General features: G+C 39.7%; 2 protein-coding genes and 1 long non-coding RNA gene across 8 annotated transcripts in view; 2 read left to right on the top strand and 1 right to left on the bottom strand.

The window, feature by feature from the left end:
* tnmd (tenomodulin) overlaps positions 1–2,952 on the top strand; it is a 61,011-nt gene extending 58,059 nt beyond the window's left edge. For all 3 annotated transcript variants that reach the window (XM_077531172.1, XM_077531173.1, XM_077531174.1), the window contains exon 7: positions 2,112–2,952. In XM_077531172.1, coding sequence (XP_077387298.1) covers positions 2,112–2,321 — 210 coding nt within the window. In that variant the 3' untranslated portion in view covers positions 2,322–2,952. The remainder of the gene's footprint in view (positions 1–2,111) is intronic.
* A 2,062-nt stretch (positions 2,953–5,014) lies between these two features.
* On the top strand, positions 5,015–9,968 carry LOC144025322 (uncharacterized). The gene is made up of 3 exons (XR_013284831.1): positions 5,015–5,392; positions 6,002–6,150; positions 9,520–9,968. It is a non-coding gene; the product is annotated as an uncharacterized LOC144025322 (long non-coding RNA).
* The window catches only part of elf1 (E74-like ETS transcription factor 1), a 48,010-nt gene continuing 44,981 nt past the window's right edge, over positions 9,077–12,105 (bottom strand). For all 4 annotated transcript variants that reach the window (XM_077531168.1, XM_077531169.1, XM_077531170.1 and 1 more), the window contains one exon: positions 9,077–11,440. In XM_077531168.1, coding sequence (XP_077387294.1) covers positions 10,699–11,440 — 742 coding nt within the window. In that variant the 3' untranslated portion in view covers positions 9,077–10,698. The remainder of the gene's footprint in view (positions 11,441–12,105) is intronic.

The raw sequence follows: 12,105 nt of genomic DNA, 5'->3' as shown, positions 1-12,105 counted from the left end.
GGTGCTCATTGGGATGCCGTACGGGGAGGCAGGCCTGTCGTTGCGGCGGAGTTATGAGGTCAGAGATGAAGGAAATTGAAATTGTGTAATTATGCTGCTTAAAAGCATGTTAGAGCATTTCTGATTGACTGATTGAGATGATGCTTTTTGGGTGTTAGTGCCACACCATCGCTGACCATGTTGGAAAGGTCAAGGCCATCGTCGCATCGTTTTATTCCCCGGAAATTTAATCAAAATCATGGGTATTGATTCTTTTTATTGATCCTTACACATATTCTGCTGCCATACGACAGGCGCAAGTTCACCAGATGCATTCACACCTTGAGGAGCTTCTATCGTAACCTTCGCCCGATGAGATGTTCTATAAAAAAAATATATATATATATATATATATATATATATATATACAACTCACCAACGGCTTATACCTTTTCTTACGTTATTTTAAAGTGACATTAAACAGACCTGTATCAAATGAAATATGCACCCAGGAGTGCTGCTGTATAAAATTATCAAATGTAAAAATAAGAAGCACAATAGCCTACATATTTTTGCTCAAAGCGTTTAAGAAAAACGATGGATGGAAATAGATATCGATCTAAATAAGGGGCATAGTGATAGAAAAAAATAAATATTTATAGTAAATTACAGTAAATAAAGCAAATATTTGTTTTTTATTTAAAAAAATAAGTATTATATTTACTGAAAAGCAATTAATGAAATTACATTACAGTAAATATATTTCTTTTTATTTTTTTAATCGCTGGGCTTGTTATTTAGATTGATATCTACATTTGTGCAGATCTCAAAATCAAAACTCAGAACTGTATTGTGTCACATTGAAATACAGTTACGTACGTTACAGTACGTACGGTTCGCCGTAGATCAGGGGTGTCAAACATAAGGCCCGCGGGCCGGATCAGGCCCGCAAAGGGGTTTAATCCGGCCCGCGAGATGATTTTGTAAAGTAAAAAAAAAAAAAAAAAAAAATTGTAATGCCAGACTAATAAATCAGCCGGCCACAATCCAAACATAAATTCGTAATCTCACAAGCATTCCTTAGATGAGCAATGCAACTTGTACAAGGAATTGTCCTAGAGTCATTATTTTACACACAATCTAAAGTTAGGGTTTGTTCAAATTTTTCTAAAAAAAAAAAAAAATAAATCATAGACCGTCAAACGTATAAATACGACACAAATTCAATTACTGGTAACACAAATACAAATGAGAAGAATTAACGTCCTTATATCTTTATTAACTGCGCCAGACATTGCATTCTGTGAACAATATATATGCAAAACAGGTCGATTTAACACATCCGGAACTCATACTGGCAAAGTGTTGCCGTGTTCCATTGGCATTCGTGTTCAATTTTTGGAACAATAGATTACAGCTGAGCTCCGTAATTTAGGGGTGGTCCACAAATAGCGAAAATCTGCGTAGAATTGATGGCAATTGTTTTTATGTTATATACCATTATTTTACTGATTCGGCCCACTTGGTCATATATTTTCCTCCATGTGGCCCCTGAGGTAATATGAGTTTGACACCCCTGCCGTAGATTAATCATATTTCTGGTTACTTAGTCTTGTGTGATGCTTTTTTTTTTTTTTTTTCGTATAAATATATCAATATTTTTGTTCTCCAGACACTAAATTCCACTAAATAATTTCATGTTCTGCTATTTTTCTGTTCAAAGCTGGATGTCGTGCGCTTTAACACCGTTCCAGCCAGACTTTTGTGAGACGAGTACTCACCCAAGCACTTAATTCCGGTCTTTCACGTTAGCATTAGGTTAGCTTAGCAATTAGCATGCCTTCTCCGTCATTTTCGCCATTAATCACACCTTGTAATCTGTAAATTTGTGAGAATACTTGTCAGAAGTTAAATATCACCTTGAGGTGCCCTTTTATTAATAAATAGTTAATGAATTATTATGGGTTTGTAATTATAATTTTGTACGCTCACTGACATTTGAATGAGTTCGGTCCATTTACCATTTACCACTTGTTACTTATCACCACTATTCCAGTCAGTAAAAAGTTTCAAATTGAACTGTGGATGCCACGTTGGCGATATTGACTCACTCTGATGCCCCCCCCCAACAGCGAGCCGTGGGCCTGGAGCTGGACAACCGCCTGGACGAGCGCGGCTACTGCTGCCAGTACTGTCACCACGGCTACCGCTTCTGCCGCCGCTACCACGTGCCCCTGGGCGGCTTCAACCCGTGGCCGTACTACTACCGGGGAGGCCACGTGGTGTGCCAGGTGGTGATGCCGTGCAACTGGTGGATCGCCCGCATGCTGGGGAGGGTCTGAGAGGGCCGTCGTTGCCCGCCTCCGATCGTTGCTTTGATGCATCTTTTTGCACCACTTGCAAAGATGAAAGTAGACCGACCGCCGTTAATTATTTTGAGCTGAGCGTTGGCCGGAGGCGTGCTTGTCACGCTTAAATGGGCCCTGGGGCATTTTGGAGGCTTTCTTAAAAGGCAGCCGTCATTTATCATTTCCTTTTGCTTTTATTTTTGGGACATCCTGTGTAATGCATGCTACAGTGTTTGGGCCATGTCAAATAATGTGGTATTTTTTTTCCTTTTTTTTTTTTTAATTGCTGTAATGTATGAATATACATACAGTATAGCAGTAATTTAACTTGAGGTTTTTAATACTTTTTAAAGTCCCTTTTGAGGCAAATTACGATCAATAAACTTTACATATTTAGTGTCCTTTTAGAACGCATGCCTATGTCAAATATTTCAGTATAAAAAAAAACGTTTTTATATTCTTTGGCTTTTTAAAGTACTGTAATATATTAAAAGTTTACATGCAGCATCAACGTATAAATCAATAAAATTTAAGCTGTATTAGTCTGTGAATATTTTCTATTTTATAGTAAAATTGCTGTTAAAAAATAAATTCAACGCTAATTGTCCAAATGGTATTTTAGCTATTTTTGTTTTGTGTTGTGAGTTATTAAAATTGAGTTGTTTATCACTAAGACATATAAAATACAAAGAAACAATGGTGTGATTTTGTATGACTGGTGGCGAGTCTTGTCTGCAAAAGCCTTGGTGAAAATAATGTTAGTTGTGCAGGTCAATGAAATATATTACAACATGCTAAAATAAATCTGTCATAAAGCATTTACGTCAATAGGACATCACATATTCCTAAGTGTATGGACCATTTCAAACTTAAAGAAAATTTTCTCCTTTTCTTCGTTGGCTTTCCTGATTCCTTTCAATTAAAATGTCATTGAAGATCAAACGTCATATCTGTCATTAAAGGGACACTTCACTTATCCCATTATAGCAATAAAAAGTTAATATTTTGTCTATAATTAATTTGATACTTTCATTATTTTTCACGTACAATTAGTACCTTTAAAAACACATTTTGCAACTTGCTGTTGACTGAAAAATGTGCTTGTGAATGTCACATGACCAAACCAAGAAAACAGGTGAGCTGTGATTGGTTACCTGAGCTCTTGTGATGTCATTTTCAGTCGACAGCAAAATGCAAAATGTGTTTTTAAAGGTGCTAATTGTACATAAAAAAATAATGAAAATAAATTTATTATATACAAAATATTAAAGTTTGACTGCCAAAAATGGCTAAATAAGTATCCCTTTAATAAAACAATACGAGCGCCCACAAACAAACGTGACATCCCTTTGGGTGTGTTGAGTAAGTGCTGATGCATTGTGGGATTGAAAGTAATGCAATCCAGATCATTCTGCAAAGCAAAAAAAAAAATAAAAATGTCAATCAAGTATGTTTCTCATGCATCTTGACCTTGGCGCCTCTGGTAATGTCACTGATATAAATACAATTTTGTGGCTGACAAAGAGGGAATGACATATTAGCTCATGCAAATATGTATGGATCCAGCTCAGGCGGCGGCGGCCATATTTTTAAATCAATAATGCCGATGGCCCGGAGCAACTTGTCGAGTAAAAAGAATAGCGGCACAATTTAACAAATGCAATAATTGTGAGCATACGTCAAAAATACTGACAAATGTATTGCCGGGGATAAAAAAAATAAAATAAAATAAAACTAAGGTGCTTTGGGAAAGTTCACATCAACCTTTCATTATTATTATTATTATTATTATTATTATTATTATTGTAGTAGTAGTAGTAGTGGTAGTATTATTATTATTAGTCGTTCAGCCTGCTTGTGTGGATGCTGCTGCACTCGCGATGTAGACAAAAAGGTGTTCTTCCCCCCCACCCCCTGCAAAAGAAACCTTTGCTGGTTGTCTCACCAAGTCTCCCAGGACTCTTTTGTGCTGTTGAGAGTCAATTGTCACGGAAGCCCTGAGAGTCCTTTGAATGCTGAATGCTGCGAGCTTCGCGTATTGAAGGCTGCTCGCTGAGCGCTCATCACACCTGTTGGGACAGCGCGTTCAATATTAACCACAAAATTGCTGCTTTAACAGCCGCTGAATCGAACACAATCCAATTTGATTTTCATTGGAAACTATTTTCACCATAGGAAATGGAAATAATTGGCTGCGGGGTCAAACTGTGACCATCATAACAGTTTTATTAAAGTCAATTTGACAATATAATTCAAGAGATTCAAAACGTTGTGTAAATGGTAAGAATAAGTGAATCACAGGAGTTAGTGTTTTGAAATTATTGCGGCCATTTTGCCACTTGCTGTCGACTGAAAATGACATCATGGTGCCTAACAGACTCAGGTAAGGACCAATCACTTTTTTTTTCTGGGTTTGGTGACGTAACATTTACAAGCTGAGCCCTTTTGCTGCATTCAATGAAGATGGGAATTCAGATTTATTCCACTAGGATGATTCTCGCAGTTACTACCTCAAATTGTTTGAAGTGAATTGTCAACAAAGATAGCTGCTTCCTTCCGATAAACTGTTTGTTGTTCTGTCACAGTCAGTCCAAATCACGCTGTGTTAAATGATGTTACTTATTTTGAATACTTTAATTAATGTTATCATAAAAAATGTGTTTATAATTTTGTAAAAATGTTCACTTTCTGTGTCTGTACGGGGTTCACCATTGTCGAGTGACGTCACATTTGAAGTAGGGTCTTTTATTACGACTTCTCAACTCAGATCTCCAAGTTCTGAGGTTGCAGTGCACACTTCCTGGTATGAGGTCAGAAAAGTCAGACTTCCCACCTTCTTCAAATGCAGCATTAAGCAGCAAGTGGCAAAATGGCCGCCCCAGCCTACAATGTTTGTATTCCATTTACTCACATATTTTGTATACTGTTTAAAGTTCAATATTTTTTTCTTTTTAAATGGCCGCGTCCTAAGATTGATGAAAACGGGTGGATTTTGCCGCTTAATCCATACTCCACGAACGCAATATTAATCAGAACGCTGTGCATAGAACAAAGATGATTTTCAAGTAAGTACAAGCAGTTAAAACTTAGAGCAAGCTTGACCTCACATTTTTTGTTTCTTTAGTCGTTGTGTTACCATGTTCTTCTTTGCCTTAACATACAGTTATGAAAAATTTTGCTAATACAAAAAAATATATATTTAGATATCGAACAGGCTAGAAGGTGAAGGATATCCGTTGATACAGACGCTTTGTCGTATCTTGCTCAATCTTTGACTTTACAGTTCCCAAATACTTTCTATGGCCTCGTGAAATCTCAGCTTTAAATCTACAGTGATGTTGAAACGATGATAAAACTGAGTGAGTTATATGAAAAGATTTGGATTAGAAAATGTAGTGTTTAACACTCGTTCTCAAACGTCAGGTCATCTCGTAAATCAACCTCATGTTAATCTGCACTACAAAACAATGATGGACTTGATTGAATGTAGTTTGAAATAACAGATAAGTCAGTGCAATTTTCCATCCATCTATTTGCTTATGCCTCAATGTAATTCAGTCACGTGCCTTACGCCCTCCTTATCAAATCAAATATTAACCTCATGTTAACCTGCAGCCCAAGCGTGATAAGCCAGTACAATTTTCTTTTCTTTTCTTTTTTTTTTTTTTCTTCAGCATATGAAGCAAATGAGCGATATCCCTAAAGTTACTTTTGACATCAAATGAAACCCTTCTTCTCATGCATCTTGGAAGTATACGTCCTGGAAGCACTCGGGCAGATGTTTGGATGAAAGAAGGAAGCGGAATGCATGAGCATTTCTCAGGTGAGCTCAATTCAAAGGAACCTCGCCTCCCTCGAGGATGGGCCACTATCATCAAATGAAGCTCTCAGACAATTTAATTCCTTTTGTTACTTATTGAGAAAGTGGACTCCCTCCCACCACCCCTTATTTTCATTTCAAATAATCCTCTCGTGCCGGTTGAGATGGAGGCGTTGCCAAGCTGGCAGAGTGGGGAGCAATGGATGAGTTGAGGCTTTGTATTCACATGAATGACCTGCAGGGAAACACTCGCCTCTGCTTTCCGCCTCCTCCTGTGACATGTGTTGACAGTGCCATCTTGAGTCAAGAGAGGTGAATGCCTTTTAGCAGCACACTTTTCCCCAGTCGACAACATCATACGTATAGGGGGCAGTATAAATTATCGCAAAACAGTGGTTGTCAAAGTTCTTACAAGAATCACTGGAAGGAAATAATAATAATAATAATAATTAATAATTAATTGCCCAAAACTGAGATCAGAAAAGGTGCATAAGGTGAACACAGAACACTTTAAAAAAAAAAAAAAGGGTAAAACATTTTGTCAACTTGCAAAGACCAAATCAGACTTGCGATTCATGTACTTCAGCAAGTTAAAGTTTTCACAGTTCTGAAAGGGTTTTTTTGTTCACCCTGTCACTCTAAAAACTGGTTCTCAAACTAGGCTCCACAAACTGTAAGTTTTTATTTTTCTTAAACAAAAAGTGTATTGTTATAGAAAACGTCGCTCAGTCCCCCATGAAATTGACCGAATTTGGACATACGGGGTTTCCGACTGACGCCAGCGATATGTGAACGTTACTATAAGTATGTGTGTATATATATATGTATATGTGTATACATATATATATATATATATATATATATATATATATATATATTAGGGGTGTGAATTGCCTAGTACCTGACGATTCGATTCGTATCACGATTCACAGGTCACGATTCGATTCGATACCGATTAATCCCGATACGAATTTATAAGTCGATTGTTGCGATTTTTTTTCATTCAAATTTAGAAAATACTAATCAGTAAGCTTGTAGAGTGTAAGATTTATATGAAAATGTATTATTTATTTATCTGAAATTTCAGTGTTATAGAGGTTGTAATTTGTTTCATGTTTGAACAGCATTGAAATAAAATATTAAGGCTTAATGTTCCGTTCATATAACATTCTTCCATGCTTAAGGTGTGAATTCTAAAAAAAAAAAAAAAACGATTTTGCCGATTATTAAATCGATTCGAGAATCGTGCGATGTAGTATCGCGATATATCGTCGAATCGATTTTTTTAACACCCCTAATATATATATATATATATATATATATATATATATATATATATATATATATATATATTTATTTTTATTTTTTATTTTTTTTATTTTTTTTTCCATACTAGACAAGATACAAATTTGTGAGCCCGATAACATACTATAATCACCTATTTGTTTGCTTGTTTTCTTTTTACGTTTTATTTCTTTCCACCGCTGCCTTCTTTGTTTCAGGATGTTTTGTACCGTCAGGCTGCCGCTGCACAAGATGGCGCATTCTTTTTGACAGTGATCTTACTCCATACATTCTGCCACGTTGCATTAAGCGCACTGGGTTAAACGAAGCTCGTCCCTGCAACGCTTCTCGCCACACGCTGGAGGCGCCATCCTGTCAGCCGTCATCCTTCAAGTGCTCCCACGGCGAGGGGCACAGCACTCAACACTGGAGCTGTGTCGGTGGCCGCGGGCGACACCGAAATAGTCCTAGCACTTTTTGTCCCCCTCCCCACGGGGGCTCGGCTCGTGCCATCTTAAGTAACGGAATAGTGTCATGTTATAGTCGCCGTCTATTATTTGAGTCGTCCATAAACGAGCTCACTATTTGGCAGGCGATCTATGCGAGTGTTTTGATGAAATTTAGGCTGGTAGACTAGAACAGGATGGAGTTTCTTCCAGCAAGAGGTGCACGGCTGTGCAGCACGTGGGCGTCGACGTAGTAGGCAAACCCCAAATCCAGACAGCTTCCTTACCAGCAGCACCCACGCACAAGCCACCATCCGTGGAGCACAAACACACACACAAGCTCTTGGAAAATCTATCCAAATCACTCTGCCGTGGTGGCGACAAACTGGGCCGTCTGCAGCTGCGACTGTGTCACATGCTAACATGCTAACGTTTTCGTCCACCCACAGAACGTCAGCCGTCGCTCGTAAACTCTTAAACATAAGTCAATTCATTCTCAGCTCGTGTGAAAGGGCTTTTCTCAACCATTTCACATTCATTCTTACTTCAAACAAACATCCATTCAAACAACAACACACCATGGAAGACAACAAACGCGATGAACTGGATGTAATGATGGTGGTTTGCGGACTACTTCTCCCACGAGCTGGTCCTCCATGGAAGGGTTTCGGAATTAACAAAAGCATTAAAAAAAAAAAAAAAAAAAAAAAAATCGTGCGTCTAGTCGGACATGCTTTCTGATATGCTTAGTATTTGTATACGCGCGCTTCTGTCTTTTTCAGTTAGGGCGCCTCTTGATTGGCTACGTTCTGTTTGACGTCACAATTGGTGGCGCAGGCGCACCTCGGCGTCCCCGCCGACGTTAAGATTTTTTGTCGTAAATATTGAATGTGTTCATTATTTAAGATTGTCGGCCCCGACTGGTGTTGGATCCAATTAACGGGACAAATCCACTCTTAACACATCTCACATATAAAGATAATCTTATAAGATAATCGTATAAGACAAAAGATTGTCGGGAAGGGGCAATATCGGGCCGTCTCGACAGTTGGCGACGACCAGAGGAAGGTCTTTAAAAGCAGTAGAAAGCATATCAGTGCTTCATCTGCTCTGATTCAGAGCTGGGAGATTGTCCCTTATGTGTATTACCCCACAAATGTACCAGAAGTAGCAAATGACATGACACTGTGAGCCCTCTCAACTGTTTTGTCTCCAAGTTTAATGTTTCTGCGTATTTTTTTTCTTTTTTTTCTTTTTTTGCTGCTGTGTGATTTCTGGACATCTGCTGTATCACAACAAGAAATAAGCCTTATAAATCTGCTCTATACATAAAGAAGGCCACTGACAATCAACAGTCGCGAACAGTGCTATAAGGCGAGAGTGGTCTACATACAGGGTATACGATGTATATACAGAGCAAAAACAAACAAACAAAAAAGCAGCAGCATAAAGATTTGGATAGGAAAACATCTCCAGTGTAATTATTGATTGTCATATTGCATATATTTGAACATTATGCATACATTCAGCTTGTCCTTACAGATCTAAACAAACGATTTGAGTTTCTAACTCCTGCTCTGTAGACCGAGGTCAGTTGTCTGCATGTCCCTGCAGTGCCTCAATCCAATCTGTTTGTCCTCAGGTGTCGTCGGCATATGGAGAAGGCACACACTGGACTTGCACAAGAGCAGGAGCAGAGAGGACTTGTGAAAATGAACAAAATCGCACTGGTCCAGAAGAGACAATGACATATGATATATGACGTTTATATACCCATACTGACTGATTCTTTTGAGACTGATTCTTGAACGCGTTTAATGTGTGACAACTGCATGATGCTTGCCGAACAGAAAGAAAAGCGCAAACGCACACAGCAGGATATGTACAACCGCACGTAAGGGGAATGGAAACAAGGCGAATAGAAAAGCTGTTTATATATTTATGGGGAAAAAACTAAGTTTGGTCTTCCTCGTACTAAACATCTATATTCTTTGTATTTTCCCTCATGTAAATAGAATACAAATGTGCCTTTTTATACAGAATTTAGAAATTCACAAAATAAATAAAATTTGCCGTGGCCTTAATAGTGAATCTCAAGTGTACTGTATATCATTTGTATATACAGCGAGAGATTGTGCATATTCCATATAATATCAACAGGATTGCAGCCTCAGAAACACCAGACTGATAAAAAAAAATAAAATAAATGTTTTATCTAGAATTCTTTTATTCTTTGCCTCCAGTCTACACCAAGATTTTTTTTTCCAAATGCCTGATTCCACAGTTTGGAAGTACTGGAGAGGTCACGTATGCCTTTTCTTTTGCTCCTAAGAAAATAAACTCGTTCTGGTGAAAGTCCCAAAAGCAGCCGTCAGGGTCCTCTTTGCCAGTACTGACGCATGCTGGTTCCTCGTGCCCAATTTCCTTGCACCGTTTTGTATTCAGTCCCCCATGTTTTGGTTTGTATCGAGCCAAGCCTCTCTCTCTTTTTTTTTCCCCACCATTTACAATTCCGCTGAGATTTAAGACAATAACAAACTAACTGGCACATTTGGCAGAAAGGCATCCCTGCTTCATCCAATGGCTGTTCTCCTTAAGGGGAGGAGTTTGGTGTGTAAATGTCCAAAAACTGAAATGTGACATCTTTTAAAAAATACAAAACACTCCCTTGATGCATTTCTTTTAGGCACATGGTCACAACAAAAGTGAGTAAACGATTCAGCCCTGAGGCTGAACTGAGCAACCTTGAGGAGCAACATCTGATCCTGGATCAGATTGCAGCAATGTGGAAGAAAAATCAAAAACAACCACCAGAAGCGCGTCAAGCCTCCACCGGCTCCATCTTTATCTGGATAAAGTTTGCCGGAAGCTGTGTGGAGACGGGTAGCTCCTGCAGGCCTTTGATGGTCTGCTGGGACTGCAGGGACATCTCCCCTCGCACCTCCAACTCCTCCACGGGGGTGAGGCCCTCGCACGGGCTGCCGCTTTGGGAGGAGAGTCCGTTGAACGGCGTCTCGCCGGCGAACTCCTGGCCGTGGATGTGGCTGGCGTCGATGATCACAGTCCGGTACTGCAGCTCCGCCTCGCCGGCGTCCACCTCCTCCTTGGCGAAGGTGTTGGCCAGGGAGGGGTCGCCGTTGACCATGGACTGGAAATAGCTGGAGTCCAGCAGCTCCTCTTTCACCTGCAGCCCGCACAAGTCGCCCGATTTCAGCACGGTGGCGATGACGGTCCCGGGCTGCTGCGCCACCATGGTCTGCCCGCAGGTGGTGTTGATGGTGAGCAGGCGCGGGAGGCTGGAGGCCGGGGGGACGGGGCCCGTGCAGGCGGCGGAGGAGGGGCCCAGGTTGGTGACGAGCAGCTGCTGGGGGAGGCCCTCTTGCAGACCGTTAGCCGTCTGGATGGTCAAAACGTCGCTGGCTGGGGTGCTGGACTGGAGGAGGACGCGAGGGGGGGAGCAGTGAGTGGACTCGCCGTTGGGGAGGATGGAGGGGAGGGGCAGAGACTGGAGAGAACTTGAAGACGTCAAGACAACCGGGAGTGAAGCAGAAGCGTTCATGGACCTAGAAAGATGAAAACAGGACTTATGTGGAGAATGATGATTAACATATTATGGGAAAAAACTTCTTAAAGGGGAAGTCAACCATAAACATTTCTTGACGATGTTGTGTGACCTCACTAGTCTAAACATGACATATGAGCCCTCTATTTCATGAGTATATTTTTTCCCTATTAAAAACCCTGACATATATAATATGACACATGCATTGCACGGCTCATCCATTTGAGGGCAGTATCGCCCAGCTGATGGCTTTTTCAGTGACCGTGCAAGATCGCCCCAATTGAGAAAGGAGAGACACCTATAACTATTAATAGTGGGAAATGTTCTGATTTTTGTAAATACTAATATGTTTAATGTCTGTTTATTATTACATTTTTGACAGTCATAAATGTATGAATTTAAAGCATAGTGACCGGATGTATCAAATATGACACAAAATAAATGATTTTCAACTTTATTTTTTTTCTTAAAAGGACCAATAAATAAATACAATCAGAATTTCCTTTCATATATTTCATGGTTCAGGCTTTATAGAGTTAATATTACATTTGTGGAATAGGAGTTATGCAGCAAAATCCAGCCGTTTTTATCCATTTCAGTGGGGCGGCCATTTTGCCACTTGCTGTCGACTGAAGATGACATCACAGTTGCTCAGTGCTCAGGCAG

Source organism: Festucalex cinctus, chromosome 9, assembly GCF_051991245.1.
Source record: "Festucalex cinctus isolate MCC-2025b chromosome 9, RoL_Fcin_1.0, whole genome shotgun sequence".
NCBI classification, from domain to species: Eukaryota; Metazoa; Chordata; class Actinopteri; order Syngnathiformes; family Syngnathidae; genus Festucalex; species Festucalex cinctus.
Note: the sequence above shows the minus strand (reverse complement) of the source record. Positions and strands in the feature narration are given on the sequence as shown.